Source organism: Lithobates pipiens, unplaced genomic scaffold (genome assembly GCF_037356315.1).
Source record: "Lithobates pipiens isolate NorthernLeopardFrog02 unplaced genomic scaffold, aLitPip1_a1.2 Scaffold_18, whole genome shotgun sequence".
In the NCBI taxonomy this organism is placed as follows: domain Eukaryota; kingdom Metazoa; phylum Chordata; class Amphibia; order Anura; family Ranidae; genus Lithobates; species Lithobates pipiens.
The window spans coordinates 150,307,767-150,324,509 of NW_027507758.1; the positions used below are offsets into that span (position 1 = coordinate 150,307,767).

Consider the following 16,743-nt stretch of genomic DNA (forward strand, 5'->3'; position numbering starts at 1 on the left):
CAAATAGCACCAAAAGAAAGCTCTATTTGTGGGGGAAAAAAAGAACGGCAATTTTGTTTGGGAGCCACGTCGCATGACCGCGCAATTGTCAGTTAAAACGATGCAGTGCCGATTCACAAAAAGTGTTCTGGTCAGGAAGAGGGTAAATTCTTGCGGGGCTGAAGTGGTTAAAGGAGAAAACCCATAAGAATTTAAAAAATACTTAGGAATCCCCACTTAACGTATCCTGCTGCAGGGTTCTGTGGTAAACCAAACAGACCCAATCTTCACCCCTAATGGCGGGCTCCATTAGAAAACCATCAGGGGCCCCACACCCTTGGACCCATATAGCACCCCACCAGGAAACAATGTGGCTGAAAAAAACCAAAGTACTGGATCCAGGGGTCCAGCTCTCTAAAAGGAGAAGCGTTACAGGCTAAACTTCTTTTCTTCTGACACGAGGCCCAGGTACCATTCAATTCGGCCTGAAAAGACACTTTGAATGGATCCTGCTGCATGGCGTTCCTCAGCAAGAATTACTCCAGCGGAGCTCAGCACAGCACATCTTTACTCGTGATCAACACCTTAGACACTCGCCAAAAGTACTCCTGGTAAGGGGAGGGGTTATATAGGGAGTTAAACTTCCTGTCTAGGGTGTGCCAGTGTCCATCACCTAAAGGTGGCCTATATAGCCCATACAGTTATTACTGTGGCTCTGTGTCTCATGATGTATGATAAAGAAATAAATGTACACTGTACACCCTTCCCCTCACTTTCCGCTGTACCTATCTCCGTGTTGAGCTGTCAGTGCCAACGTAACGTGGTTGTCGCAGTCCAGTATTTGAAATCTGTTCCGGCGCTGACCATTCAGAATTACCTGTCGCAGAAGACCTGCAGAAAGAATGTGATCTGAAATCCCTGGACCAATACACTGGCTGCTTGGGCAACTCACAGCTCATTACCCATGGAGGCAAGTACAGCGATGTAAAATCAGATGAAAAAGTGTATACAGAGCCAATATATTTCGGGGCTAAGCCTTGCCCCCTTCATCAGGGCTTGCAACATGGGGAGTAGTGTGACTTGGTAGTGGTTACTTAGTTAAAAAGTTCACTTCTGAAAGAAAATTGCCTATGCATTCAAGAGGACCTAGGAGGTAAAGTGAAGCTCTGCAGCTTTCAAAAGTGTTGTATAATATACAAGGGTACTTCAAAAAGTTTCCACACTTTTTTTTTTTAACTACAATAAATATAGTGTGGAAACTTTTTAAAGACCCCTTGTATTTTTCCTACCTGTGGGCCATTTGCATACCCCCTTAGAAAACTGGTTGAAAAACTCCTATAGATAGCTTTGCCCTGTTGCTAATATGCTGCAACCATTAGAAGCTCAACCTTAGCATCACAGGAAGGAGCGTTCTTCTTCTGGGGAGAAGGAAAGACACCTACACAAAGTTTAGAACAAGAAGAACACTCGCTCCTATAAAATTGGGTGCAGGTGTCCAACTGTTACAGCATCTTAGCATTTGGTCAGCATGGGGCAAAACTTTCTATTGGAGTGTTTCAGCCAGGTTTCGGTAGAGGAGGAGCAAATGGCCTACAGGTATATCAGTTATATTATTCAACATTTTTAGAATCATGGGGCCTATTGATTGCAAAGGCAATTTCCTTTCAATTTGAATTTGCATGTTTCTTTAACCACTTCAGCTCCGGACGATTTGGCTGCTCAATGACCAAGCGATGCAAGGTAACGTTGTTTCGCCCAGCCGTGCCATTCTGCCTCAGTGAAACAGCAGCGGCTGGTTGGCAAACAGTTCAATTTCACAGGTACAAAAATATTAGCTCTTATTCCAATATTTTCTACTGCAACCAAACCCTGACAACCTATCAGCCCTCTATTGTAATCAGGTTTTTCTAAGATGTTGGAAACCAAATGAAACTGACTTTAGAACCTTTATTGTGTTTTCCATGAATTAATTACTTCATAGTACAAGCAGCTAGAGAGGTTGTGGATGACTTATTTTAAAGCTCCTCAATTGCTTCTAGGGAAAATGTAATGAATAATTTTTTGATAGAGTGGAGAAGGATTAGAGCACCTGTATGTTTTTTATTGCTGTCTATCCCCATTACGAACATTCCCCCTCTCTAGTTGTCCTGGTGACTTTTATCAACGAGTGTGAAAGAAAATCACAAATTTTGAGTGGTCACCAGAACAGAAATAGAGGGGAAATCTTCCAATGGGGACACTCGTTCTGATAACCCTGTTTTGGCTATGAAATAGGATAAGAAGGGAAATCTCCCCAATGAGACACAGATGGCAAAAAGAAAATTGAAAGGGGGTTATAAGCCTCCATTTCTTTATTTAAAACATAACAAAAATTGTCTTTAGTTCTTATTTAAAGTCTAATTCAAGCAAAGCAGATACAGCAACAGATTATTAATATTTTTTTGGGTGTGTTGGGGAGAGAGGATCAAATCATAATAATTAAAGCTGACAATTGTAAGCACTTCTGGGATCGCTTCTCCCCACCCCTGTAACTGCATTTTAAGACAGCTTGGTCTCCATGTAAATGTAAGAAAAATATAAATAAAGTGTGAGATATATGTAATATAAAAATATAATTCATAAACTGAATGATATCATTATAGATATAAATCTTAAATTAAATTTTCTGTGTTTTAAAATTGCTAGCTGTGCTTTAAAATAAAGCTGTCCCTAAAATGAAATTGCTTATAACCTCTTCTGCTGCCCAAGCCACTGAACACAGATATAATTAATAGAAATCTCAAATGCTACAGAATTTTACACCATCAAATTATTTGATGCAGTCAGTTGTTCCTCCCTTTGACCCCCTACATTACTACTGTAACCTGTACCAGCATGTTTTTCATTTCTAAATAATTGTGGCAACAAAAAAACAAAACAAAAAAACGGCCACCTTGAGAAGTCCACTTTCCAAAAAAAGGGGTAAGTTCCTGGCATTTTTATTTGTAGCTTTAAACCAGAAAGTAAGGGGAACAGATTTTTTTCAATTTATTTTGGTCTTTTTTTCCTTTGTATAGTGAAACAAAATAAAAAAAATCCATTGGTTATTAACTATCGCCAAAAACTATGCTCTTTTTAAAAAAAATATATAAAATTAATTTGGAAACAGTGTTGCATGAGCAAGTATTTGTCAGGTACTGGGGCTGCAACTAACAATTATTTTCATAATCGATTAGTTGGCCCATTATTGTTTTGATTAATCGGTTAATAATCTTTAAAAAAAAGTGTGGTGTATAATTTAGTTAATATGTAAAATTTAAAAAAAGGAAATTTATTCCTAAATATCTCTATGCGCAGGGGTAAATATAAATAACCAACTATATGGTTAGAGAGTAAAATCTTTATTCCACTCTGAGAATAACAGACAGAAGAGATATTCTCTAGATACTATTAGGCCTGCTTCACTCCTATGCATTTTCAGTGATTTTTGCATTTTACAGATTTGCACTATAGAACGTGTTCCATAGGAAAACATGGTAAATGGACTGTGGTGCAAATCTGCAAAATGCAAAAAGCATTAAAAATGCATAAGTGTGAATCAGGCCTTAGAGGTTGAATCTGATAAACATAATCAGACTCCGATCAAATTTTATTTATTTAAACAAAAAAAAAAAAAGATTGTTTTGCAGATTTTCAAACAGAAATGTAATATTATATGCTGACCATACAAAAACAATGTCTTCCTTCAAAACAAAAAGGTAATTTTAAGAACGTTCGATTTTCGAATGGTTAGTGGGGTCAAATCGATGTCTGTTTTCAACCACAGTGATGGGAAAATTTAGAAATAGTTAACTTCTTGGTCAAAGGGATTTTCAGACTGTGTATGTGGTTTTCATTCATAAATTACATTCATTTTAAAACAGAATGTTAAAATCAAGTGAAAATTTCAAACATTCTCTCATTCAGCGAATGAATGTACAAAGATTTTTTTTTGCATGAATATTCTCGTCTGAAAATTGATCTGTGTGCCCAGCATAAGTGTCAGGGCTGGCTTAGCCCTTCCTTCTCTGTGCTGGCTGCTCAGCTGTCGGCTAATTGCCAGCTCTCATCTCTCTCCACAGTTACCCAGCTGTTCCTGATCCTGCTCGTCTGACCTGCCTACTTAAAAATGTCCAGCTTACATCATCTCTGCCTTCGCCTTGGTCACATCACAAGAAACCATCTCCTGCGTAAAGACTGGCTTGTTAACATCCCTTCTGACTCCTTATCCTGTTTGCTGTTGCTCCACTTGGATCCCTGACTTCTGGCCTGGCTGATCTGGTTATTGAACTCTGGACTGGCTTACTACTCAATCCGGTTACTGGACTCTGGCTATGCTTTGACTATGCTTACTCTTTTTACCTTTTTATTTTTTATTAATAAACAAGTGTGATTTAATTGTACTGTCTGGGTCTGATTCATGGTTTCTGACAATAAGGCTCGGTACAAACCTATGCCGTTTGCTTTTGATCAATTTATGCAGTGCTTTTTGCTGTGCATGTTGATTTTTGCACACATGATTTTGCTGTGATTTGCATTTTGGCTTTTTTTTAATGCCTTTTCTTTTGGCCAATTTGTTGTTCGGCAGATTAAAAACACAAATTGCTGAAAAAACGCACTACATGCTTTTCTGCAGCTTCTCCTTGACCCTTTCCAAATATGCAGCAGCTGAAAAAAGCATAGATGTGAACGTTAAATGAACTGTAGTCCGTTTCTGCAAAAAGCACCAAAAAACACATAGGTGGGAACCAGGCCTAAGACATTTAGTAACATAATGGAGTTAAAAAAAAAAAATTAGACCTTCATAGTACAAAAAGAGCAAATAATCGCTACTGCAAGAGTTTTTTTTTTTTTTTTACTGTGCTACAGTGAAAGTAATATTTACAGTAGCGATTATTTGCTCTTTTTGTACTATAAAGTGCTAATTTGAGTTTTTTAACCCCATTGTGTTACTGGCCGATTAATCGATTATGAAAATAATAATCGATTCATTTCATAATCGATTAGTTATTTCAGCCCTATCAGGCACAATATCAAAGTGCTGGAAACTGAAAAATGGCCTAGGCAGGAAGAGGGTATAAAATGTTTGTCTTCAAGTGGTCACTTTATATAAAGTTTCAGTGTTACAGGCTTTCCTGCATGTATGCACCAACACATACCTTACTGAACCAGTGAGGGCTTTTCTTCTTTGCAAGAGACAGTGTTGTACCAAAACCTGCAAGCATTCCTGCTGTTGCAACAGTGCCAAGAAAAATTCCTCCTGTTATAAAAATAAAAACTGGATTTAATATGCTATATGAAATATATTGCAGCCAGGGCTTTTTTTCTCAAACAATAGGTGCTGGAACTCAACCACAATCCCCCCAAAACCCCTCCCCCCCACACACCCTCCAAATCACATCAAATAGTGAGTGGGGTCATATTTCACAAACAGTAGAAGGGTCTTAACAGGCATTAAATATCAGGATTGTATTACATACAGAATTCATGGGGGTTACACACAGAGTGCAGAGCTGTCAATTGTAAACACAGAAACCAGACTTCTGTGTTTACAAGTGATTGTGGTGAGCAGGCACCAAAGGGTCTGAGCCAGAGGTGGTGGAACTGAGTTCCACCAAGTTCCCCTTAAAAAAAAAAAGCCCTGATTACAACAAATTTTTTATTCCTTGCAAATTACAGGTCAGACTGTAGTTAGGGCTCATGTACAAAGGTGCTGTACAGCGTGAATGGGCCATTTGTTTTTCCAGTTAGATCGGCATACAGATAGACTGTGTTACTATGAGGACAAAACAGATGTACACACACAACCGCTCATCCAAATTTGCAGGTGTGCAGGGGACAGTAAGTGGCCCCAAATGCACACTGTCTAAATTCAGAACTATTCCCCCATCCCTGCATTCCTGTCAAATTAGGATGAGCAGTTGTGTCCGTACAGCTGCTGCATCCCCATAGATTAACACAGAGCCCATGTGAATAATGTTTTAACTGGTTTGGTAAAAGTTTGATAAAAATTACAGTGAAAATGTGCATATAAATGCAGAATACATAAGCCAGTTAAATAAAATGTAACACTGAAATTCTGGGAGCTGTCATAGCTGACTTCTTCCTTTAAAATGGTACCTGCCTGTTTACCCAAAGGCTTTAATATTTTCTAATTCCCTGGGCTGGAACAAGTATGCACATCAGGATAATGAGAAGTCTTTACCTACATATTTGTTTTGGGTATGGGATCAAAGCACTAAAGCAAGAGGGTCAATAAGCCAGCCAAGCAACTAGCATTTTCATAGAGTGCTTGGTGGAGGGAACCTCCTGGTATCTCTCATAAAAGCTTACTTAGAACACAAAAAAAGGGCTTGCGTGCAGTATAAAGGATTATGTACATGGGTGCTGCTGTCAAACAAAGGCTTCTGTATTTAAAGCCTGAACTCCATCTTTTAGTGAACTCTAAATAGTTTGCTTGGACTAAGCTTGGTCCAAATAAACGATTTCCTTCACCAACACTTGCAGCGGCTGTCAATGCTATGTGAACTGTATGTAGCCTCAGCTAAACACAGTATACAGCGCTGTGTTCCAGCAGACAGACAGGGACTTCCCATCCCAGGCCAAAATCGAGTCGAGCTGAGTGCTGCTCGTCCATTCACAGGAAGCTTTGTATTTTATGAATGAATACAATACTTCCTCTGATTGAATGTGCTCACGTGTCTGTGGGGTGGGGAATGAGTGACCCAGCCCGTAAGTCATTGGAGTACAAACAAGTGGACGTTTGGGTTAGAGATGAGTTTGGAGGACACCTAAGCTCAACTCTAGTGGTGACAACAATATTAACCCTCCTCCTTGGCATTCCTCAGGATGCCACCACACAAGGTAACAACCTGTACAGTGAGTTCACTGCATCGTCACTCTGCAAAGGAATGGTCATTGACTAGCAGGATCAGCAGGTATTTCAATTAATGAACCTTAGGACACAAAAAGAACTTCAGTTTAAGACCTAGCTTACAATTAGACAGTTTAGCTTTGTTTTTTATCCTACACCTTCGCCCCTTCCCCCCAATCTTAAGCTGCAAAGGCAGCTGTACAGGGGCATAGACATGCCATGGTGCAAAATGATCTGCCCTTCCTTTTCTGTATTTCTCATCAAAATTCAGATAAAATATATTTAAAAAAAAAAAAAGATTCCCCCCCCCCCCCAGAAGTAAGACTGTTGATTAGGGATGAGCTCAGGAGTGTTTGCATACTCCACGTGCAAAGCCCGCCAGGAAGTCAGCACAGCGCTGCGCTAATCGAAGGCAGTGAGACATTTCCTGAGCCGCACATAGGGGCAATGTCTCACTGTCTGTGATTAGTGCAGCGCCCTGCCAACTTCCTGTCGGGGCTCTGTACGTGGAGGGCGCGAACACGCAGGAGCTCATCCTTACTGTAGATAAACAAGTAAACAGGTAGATAAACAGGTACAACTTATGTAGGAGGATTTGTTTAATCTCTGTGTATCACATCTCTGTGTATCACATAAGGCAAGTCACTTCACTGGGTATATATAAGTGTACAAAACCACTTGCCATACACCGTTGCTCGTTTTCATAAATTCCCCCACAGACTGTTTGCACCCAGGGGGTGCACATCCGTACGTAACTGCAGGGAAGCATTCCATGTGGCTGATCGGAAACACTGCAGAAATATACTGATCTAGGTGGCAACCCTAAACAGTTGTGTGCATGAGCCCTTAGGCTGGGGGTCACACTTTTGCAGTGCACTAAATCAAACACGTTGATGTGCCTTACTTCACGTGTTAAAGCAGAACTTCAGTCTCTCAGTCAACATTGACTAGTTTTTATCCTCATGCTGCTATCATTAGTAAATAGATAGGAAAGTATTTACTTGTTTTAAACTTTTTTCTTTTAAATTTCTTCAGTTACTTCCTGGTTTCCAGGTCCAGTCAAATGATGCCATATATCCCAAGAGTCTTCAAGAGGGGAGGAGGGGCTTTCTCAGCTAAACACACCCTCCTACCTGAGCTAAGGGTAGATGGATTCCAGAAAGCAAATTCTACCGGAATCACCTGCCCTTACTCAAGAAGGCCACGGACATAAATAAAGCATGGAGACAAGGATGGATGGGAGAGTCTGCTTTAAATATTAAAAATGAATTTACTGTATCTACTCGAGTATAAGCTGATTTTAACAGCACATTTTTTATGCTGAAAAAGCCTCCCTCGGCTTATACTTGAGTGAGGGTCTCCCGTTGTGTCATGCAGTTTAAACTGTATGGCGGCCGTCCACAGTAACAAAGCCCCGCCTCCTCCTCGCCCATGATAGATGGAACTCTGATACAAAGCTGAGAAACCTAATCAGTGTTACATCTTTTATAGACAAGGAGGCGGGGCTTTGTTACAGTGGATGGCCGCTGAACAGTTAAGACTGCAGTTGCATGACACAGCAGGAGACACCCGCTGTTTGTAATCAAAGGTACAGGTGGGCACAGTGAGGCTGCAAATGGGCGCAGTGAGGCTGCAGATGGGCACTGATGATACAGGTGGGCACAGTGAGGCTGCAGATGAGCACTGATGATACAGGTGGGCACAGTGAGGCTGCAGATGGGCATTGTTTACCAGTAGCTGCTGCATTTCCCACCCTAGGCTTATATTCGAATTAATACGCTTTCCCAGTTTTTTGTGGTAAAATTAGGTGCCTCAGCTTATGTTCGGGTCGGCTTATTGTCAAGTATATACGGTAATAGTGTTTTGGATTTGTGGTGCTCAGATGCAGTGTAGCCTTGCTTCAATGTGTGTTGTTTTTTTTGTTTTGTTTTTTTATCAGAATGCAGCATTCCACAACATACAGTGCCTTGTGAAAGTATTCGACCCCCTTGAACTTTTCAACCTTTTGCCACATTTCAGGCTTCAAACATAAAGATATAAAATTGTTATTTTTTGTGAAGAATCACCAACAAGTGGGACACAATTGTGAAGTGGAATAAAATCTATTGGATTTTTGAAACTTTTTTAACTAATAAAAAAATGAAAAGTGGGGCGTGTAAAATTATTCGGCCCCCTTGCGTTAATACTTTGTAGAGCCATCTTTTGCTGCGATTACAGCTGCAAGTCGCTTGGGGTATGTCTCTATCAGTTTTGCGCATCGAGAGACTGAAATTCTTGCCCATTCTTCCTTGCAAAATAGCTCAAGCTCAGTGAGGTTGGATGGAGAGCGTTTGTGAACAGCAGTTTTCAGCTCTTTCCACAGATTCTCGATTGGATTCAGGTCTGGACTTTGACTTGCCCATTCTAACACCTGGATACGTTTATTTGTGAACCATTCCTTTGTAGATTTTGCTGTATGTTTGGGGTCATTGTCTTGTTGGAAGATAAATCTCCGTCCCAGTTTCAGGTCTTTTGCAGACTCCAACGGGTTTTCATCCAGAATGGTCCTGTATTTGGCTGCATCCATCTTCCCCTCAATTTTAACCATCTTCCCTGTCCCTGCTGAAGAAAAGCAGGCCCAAACCATGATGCTGTCACCACCATGTTTGACAGTGGGGATGGTGTGTTGAGGGTGATGAGCTGTGTTGCTTTTACGCCAAACATATCGTTTTGCATTGTGGGCAAAAAGTTCGATTTTGGTTTCATCTGACCAGAGCACCTTCTTCCACATGTTTGGTGTGTCTCCCAGGTGGCTTGCGGCAAACTTTAGACGAGACTTTTTATGGATATCTTTGAGAAATGGCTTTCTTCTTGCCACTCTTCCATAAAGGCCAGATTTGTGCAGTGTACGACTGATTGTTGTCCTATGGACAGATTCTCCCACCTCAGCTGTAGTTCTCTGCAGTTCATCCAGAGTGATCATGGGCCTCTTGGCTGCATCTCTGATCAGTCTTCTCCTTGTCTGAGCTGAAAGTTTAGAGGGGAGGCCAGGTCTTGGTAGATTTGCAGTGGTCTGATACTCCTTCCGTTTCAAAATGATCACTTGCACAGTGCTCCTTGGGATGTTTAAAGCTTGGGAAATCTTTTTGTATCCAAATCCGGCTTTAAACTTCTCCACAACAGTATTACGGACCTGCCTGGTGTGTTCCTTGGTCTTCATGATGCTCTCTGCGCTTTCAACAGAACCCTGAGACTATCACAGAGCAGGTGCATTTATACAGAGACTTGATTACACACAGGTGGATTCTATTTATCACCATCAGTCATTTAGGACAACATTGGATCATTCAGAGATCCTCGCTGAACTTCTGGAGTGAGTTTGCTGCACTGAAAGTAAAGGGGCCGAATAATTTTGCACGCACCACTTTTCAGTTTTTTATTTGCTAAAAAAGTTTAAAATATCCAATAGATTTCGTTCCACTTCACAATTGTGTCCCACTTGTTGGTGATTCTTCACAAAAAATTAAAATGTTATATCTTTATGTTTGAAACCTGAAATGTGGCAAAAGGTTGAAAAGTTCAAGGGAGTCGCATAAAAAGTAGTCCATTCACTTTTAAAAATTGTGCAGCACCAAATCACATGATATTGCAATACCATTTGATCTGATGCAGGCAAAGGCACTACATTTGCGATCTGCACGTTGAATGTCGTTAAGAATATATTGACACCTGCAGAAGATCGCATGGCAGTGCGTTTAGCGTGTGGTGGAGGATTAGCAAATGTAAGTCCCCTTTCTCACACCGCATTCTGGTGTAAACCTGCCTTTATATACTACTCTAAGGCCCCAATCAGGCCTCCATGTTCCACGATTGCGCTTTTTTTGTAACCGCTTCATTTGAATGGGCTGTCCTATGTGCATTAACTGGTTCCCGACCAGCCGCCACAGTTGTACTGCGGAAAGTTGGCTCTCCTGCATGAATCGCCGTCATTGTACGTCGGGCGCATACACAACGATCTGTGGGCTGTCCCATTCCTTAGCTGGGGGGACCCAATCAGCAGGTCCGGTGGACTCGATGTCCGCTGGCCACCCACGATTGCTCCACAGACAGGCAGAATGGGGGACTGCCAGTGTAAAAAAAACAGATCCCCGTTCTGTCAGGGCAGTAGAGTGAGATTGTCTGTACCTAGTAGGGATAAGCTCAGGCGTGTTCGCATGGAACACGTGCAGAGCCCGCTAGGAAGTCGGCGCAGCGCTGCGCTAATCACAGGCAGTGAGACATTGCCCCGATGTGTGGCTGCAGAGATCGAGCAATGTCTCACTGCCTGTGATTAGCGCAGCGCTGCACCAACTTCATGGCGGGCTCTGCACGTGTTCCATGCGAACGCGCCTGAGCTCATCCCTAGTTCCTAGCGTTCAGGAACAGCGATATCTCTCTACTCCCTGTCACTCCCCTCCTCCCACAGTTAGGAACATTTAACCCTTTGATCACCCCTGGTGTTAACCCCTTCCGTGCCAGTGTCATTTATACAGTAATCAGTGCATTTTTACACTGATTGCTGTATAAATGTCACTGGTCCCAAAATAGTGTCAAAAGCGTCCAATCTGTCAGCCGTAATGTTAGTCACGCTATAAATCGCAGATCACGGCCATTACTAGTAAAAAAATAATTTTTTTAAATGCCATAAATCTATCCCCTATTTTTGACTCAATAACGTGTGCACAAACCAATTAATATACACTTATTGCATTTTTTATTTTTTACCAAAAATATGTAGAATTGGCCTAAACTGATGAAGAAATTCGTTTTTATTACTTTTTTTGGGAGATTATTGTCACAATTTTTTTTGTTTATGGCGCAAAAAATAAAAACCACAGAGGTGATTAAATACCACCAAAAGAAAGCTCTATTTGTGGGGAAAAAACTGACAATTTTGTTTGGGTGCAGTGTCGAATGGCCGCGCAACTGTCAGTTAAAGCGAAGTAGTGCCATATCGCAAAAAAACGGCCTGTCAGGAAGGGGGTAAATCCTTCTGGGGCTGAAGTGGTTAAATGCAGCAAAGAAACACCCGCACCTTTTATGGGCGCAATGCTTTACGTGTGTTTTGTTGTTTACAATGGTGCCGCAAATCAGTTGTGCATTTTTTTCGTACGTTACATTAATTGCATGCACAGATATGAATGGAACTTTACACTTTTTATTTGGTGACAATGTAATACTGACGAGGACTCCTATTTATTGTACAAACCGGACAGAGGCTGTGTGGGCAGACTCAGTACTGGCACCAGGCTGTAATCTATATGTCAGTGTTATGGATGGGGGAAGCTCAGCACCTTTAATGAGAAGCAGCTTGTCCTTCGGGGTGACCTGTGCTCCGTATTCCCCATTCGTGTCCTGTACAGCCGCCCGATCCTCCATGGCATCCCGGAGAGGTGACAGGACACGGCATGTACGGGGACACGCTCACCTAGACCCCGCCCTTTCCGGCACAAACTACTTCCGGGTCACTGTCATCTAGCATAGATCTGTGTATAGAACCTGACACACTGATGTCCTGTATAATCCCTCCCTTTCTGTCATCTCTTCATTTATACTTCCTCTAATAACACACTATATTATACAGAGGTGGATGTCTTCCTATTATACAGTGTGTTTCCAATGAAATAAAAGTACTGGAATAAAAAAGGAGAAATAATATGCAGACATCCCAACCTGCTAGGGTTGCCACCTTTTCTTCAAGTCAAACCCAAACACTTCAGCGTCGCACAGAATTTTTTTTTCATAGTATGCATAAAATATGCATAGATGTTGCTCTTAAATAACATTTCTAATCATATGAAGTTAATCACAAGAGTCCACCTTTCATATCAGAATCCACAGCGTTCCCCCTTTCACATCAGAGTCCACAGAGTTCCCCCTTTACACCAGAGTCCACAGAGTTCCCCCTTTACACCAGAGTCCACAGAGTTCCCCCTTTTACACCAGAGTCCACAGAGTTCCCCCTTTTACATCAGAGTCCACAGAGTTCCCCCTTTTACATCAGAGTCCACAGAGTTCCCCCTTTTACATCAGAGTCCACAGAGTTCCCCCTTTTACATCAGAGTCCACAGAGTTCCCCCTTTTGCATCAGAACTCGCAGAGTTCCCCCTTTTACATCAGAGTCCACAGAGTTCCCCCTTTTACATCTGAACTCACAGAGTTCCCCCTTTTACATCTGAACTCGCAGAGTTCCCTTTCACTGTAAGGGGGACTCTGCAGACTCTAACATAGGGGATGCTCTGGTATGCAAAGAGGACTCTGATGTAAGGAGGAGCTCTGATGTAATGAGTGCTCTGAGAACCCTGATTTACCTTAGCGTACTCACTTAGAGGCAGGAGAGAAAAGGGGAGAGACTTAGTCCAGCCTGAATAATGTGTCCGGGTCTCAGACAGTCTGAAACCTGGAAGCATGATTCCAAACCTGAACTGTCCGGGTGAATCCCGAACAGGTGGCAACCCTACAACCTGCAAAAACTCATTTCAAGGGGGTGAGGCTTTGTGCCAACCCCCCACTCAATGAAATGCAGCCTTACCAGTGCCAAGTAAATGGAGCCTACAGTGGCCATCCATGCCACCTCATCAGTGCCTACCACTGACCATCAGTGTCCATTCGTGCCCACCAGTGCAACCCATCAGTGCAGCCTATCAGTGACCATCAGTGTCCAATCATGCCCACCAGTGCAACCTGTCAGTGCAGCCTATCAGTGACCATCAGTGTCTGTTTGTGCCCACCTGTGCAACCCATCCGTGCAGCCTATCAGTGGCCATCAGTGTCTGTTTGTGCCCACCAGTGCAACCCATCAGTGCAGCCTATCAGTGACCATCAATGTCCATTTGTGCCCACCAGTGCAACCTATCAGTGTAGCCTATCAGTGACCAACAGTGTCCATTTGTGCCCACCAGTGCAACCCATCAGTGCAGCCTATAAGTGACCATCAGTGTCCATTCGTGCCCACCAACGCAACCCATCAGTGTCCATCAGTGCAGCCTATCAGTGTCCTTCAGTGCCACCTCATCAGTGCCCACCAGTGCAGCCTATCAGTGTCCTTCAGTGCCACCTCATCAGTGCCCACCAGTGCAGCCTATTAGTGTCCTTCAGAGCCACCTCATCAGTGCCCACCAGTACAGCCTATCAGTGTCCTTCAGTGCCACCTCTTCAGTGTACGGTGCCCACGTGTCCTGGATTGCCTGGGAAAATCCCGCAATTAGCAGGTCTGTCCCAGGCACCTTCATTCCCAGGACAATACAGTGTCCCGGAATGAAATTGACAGAGCGAGCAAACCCCACCATCAGCTCCACCTGAGACTCTGGCCACTGGTTGCTTAGCAACCAGTGACCTCAGAGCCGCGACTTTGCCCAGCATGCAAAGTGGAGGAGAAGTTAACTTTCTCCTCCCACGCCTAACACTCTCCAGTCTCCACCATGCTGGAGAGAACACCTGTACTGCAGTCTGGGTTAAGATGTCCGTGGCTCTACCCCTGCCTCATACTGCAGAGCGGGTCGAAGCCGCCTGCCCCTCCTTGGCTGTTTACATGTACATAGGAGCCAGAGGAGGGACACTGATCTGAGGTCTGTTGTTAAGCTTATATTATTTTATGTGTAGTGGCGGGCTCCTGAAGAGCACCCACTATGTTTTTCAAAGATTAAAACTTTACCCAATCTACAGTTTGGTTTGGGTCTATTTGCCTAAATTTGCGTCAGTCTGACTGGGCCATGAGATGTTCAGCCTGGTCACAGGGGGGTGCTGTCTCTGGGGGCAGGCGTGGAACTATGGTATGGTCAGGCGCTTAAGTTGCTCTCTTTCGGAGTCAGGTCAGTGGGAGTGGCCCTCTCGCTGTGCCCTCTGGGAGAGGGTATTTAAGATGTGGCTGTCACGTGGTTCCGGGGTTCTGGTCCAGTATGCTGTGCTGATTACATGGTCCTGGTCCTCCTAACCAGCCCCCAGGAAGGCTATGGCCTGGGGTGCAGTTCCACCCGATTTTAATGCCTCAGGGCTGGCTAGCCCAAGGCATGGAAACTAGAGGAGGATTCTGAGGTGGATGGGTGCCGTCTCTGGTCTGGGAGAGACCCATTGGACTTCGAGCATTCCAGGGGAGGGGAGGACTCTTTAGAAGGACACCATGTGTGAGTTTGGTAGGGCTGAAGTAACTGTGAGAATCCGGTCTTGTGGATATCGCCAAGCAGGCTGAAAGATCCAGGTATCCTACAAGTGATCTACAGCTTAGTTTCCCACGTGTTCTGTAACAACGTCTGTGACAAAGACTTTGTTCCCGAGTAAGCACCTTGTTGGCTGCTAGGCCTTGTGAGAGAGGGACTGTCCAACCTGAGTGTTCATCCAGCTGCAAATGGCTATTCTCTGGATGCAGTCAAAGTAAGCAAGTTCCTTAACGTCTATAGACTTTGACAATGGGAGTACCTGGATTCCTTCCCAACCCTCTGATCTTAAGTTGAAAGACTGTTCAATGGTTGAAGTTTGCAAATAAAAATGCATTCAACTGGATCTATTGTCAGTCCCAAGTTACTGGGCCATCTACCACGGGACATTCCCTAGACGTGCAACAAGGAGACACGGAAGGTAACGGTAAGCCCAAAAATAACCAGCAGCTCCTTCAGGGGTTAGTGCTACATATGTATATAGACAGACTGAGGAGGGGGACAGTGATCAGGAAAAAGGTAAAAAGCACCCCCCCAGCACATTTCTGACCTCCACCTCTCTACTAGCACAAGTGGAAGGGGTCAGTACTGTGGGGGGGGGGGGGTCTCTACATAGTGGGAGCGTCTGTACTGAGGGGGCGGTCAGTACTGTGGGGGGGGTCCACAGTACTGACCGCCGAAGCCCGCACCTACCCAGTGTGAAAGGGGCCTTAATGTGATAATAGAAATAAATTTCAAGCATGGTGTTGGGGTGATAGAAGTGCTAAAACCAGCCATTCCCCTCGACAAATCACTCGCCGCCAATCCCATCAACCCCGAGACTACATTCAATGGAACCAATCCCCCCCCCCCCCCCCCCCGCAGTCGCAGTCCTTGGCAAAATTGTCCCTGAATGGGAGTTTGGAAATGTGGTCACCCTAACCTCAGCCCTCGTGTGAATGAGGCCTTTGGGGAGCAGTCACAGTACAACACTCGCTAATGCCTGCATTACAGGCTGAGGCTGTGATCATGTGAAATCAGTGTTAAAAGAGAAGTTTTTTTTTCAGAATCATACTTACCTAGGTGGATGCAGCACTGGTTCAATGCAGCATCTGGCCCCGCCAGCTCTAAGCCCTTGTACACACGGTCGGAGATTTCGACAACCAAATTAATTTCCGGACGAGGTCCGGAAGTGATGTTGCATACACACGGTCAGACCAAGTTATCGGAATTTAAGGTTGCCAAGAATGCGGTGACGTAAGCCACGTACAGCTGCACTAGAAAAAGGAAGTTCAGCACCACGTCCGGCACCCTTTGGGCTCCTTCTGCTGATCTCGTGTGTATCGCGTGTTAGTAGAAGTTGGTGAGAGACGATTTGCGCTTTTCAGATTTGTGATTCAGTTCGCTACTGCTCTTCAGTTTCTGCTTGTCTTTGCGTATCTGATAATCAGTGCGTGTAGTCAGTAAGCATTAGTTTCTCATTGTGGACTATATCTTGGTATAGTACGCTTTGATTTGCATTGCTTATTGTCTGCTTGCTTCTGCTATTCAGGTCGTTCTTTCAGGCATTGCTGTTTATCAGTGCTTTCTGTTGTCCGTTCTGACCAGCCGACCGTTTTCAAACCATGTTTTGTCTACGTACTCGCCGTAGAGTTTGTGCTGTGCAGGGGCTTCGTGTTGGGGTTCTTACTTTGACACAAGCCCGGTCCATGAACAGGGAGG

At 43.6% G+C, this 16,743-nt stretch overlaps 1 protein-coding gene across 1 annotated transcript in view; it reads right to left on the reverse strand.

Moving 5' to 3' along the window:
• TMEM242 (transmembrane protein 242) overlaps positions 1-12,330 on the reverse strand; it is a 72,778-nt gene extending 60,448 nt beyond the window's left edge. Inside the window, exons 1-2 of the mRNA XM_077486265.1 lie at positions 12,184-12,330; positions 5,157-5,257 (exon numbers count right to left, since the gene is read on the reverse strand). Of these exons, the coding sequence (XP_077342391.1) occupies positions 5,157-5,257; positions 12,184-12,268 (186 nt within the window). The 5' untranslated portion in view covers positions 12,269-12,330. The remainder of the gene's footprint in view (positions 1-5,156; positions 5,258-12,183) is intronic.
• Between the last annotated feature and the right edge of the window lie 4,413 nt (positions 12,331-16,743).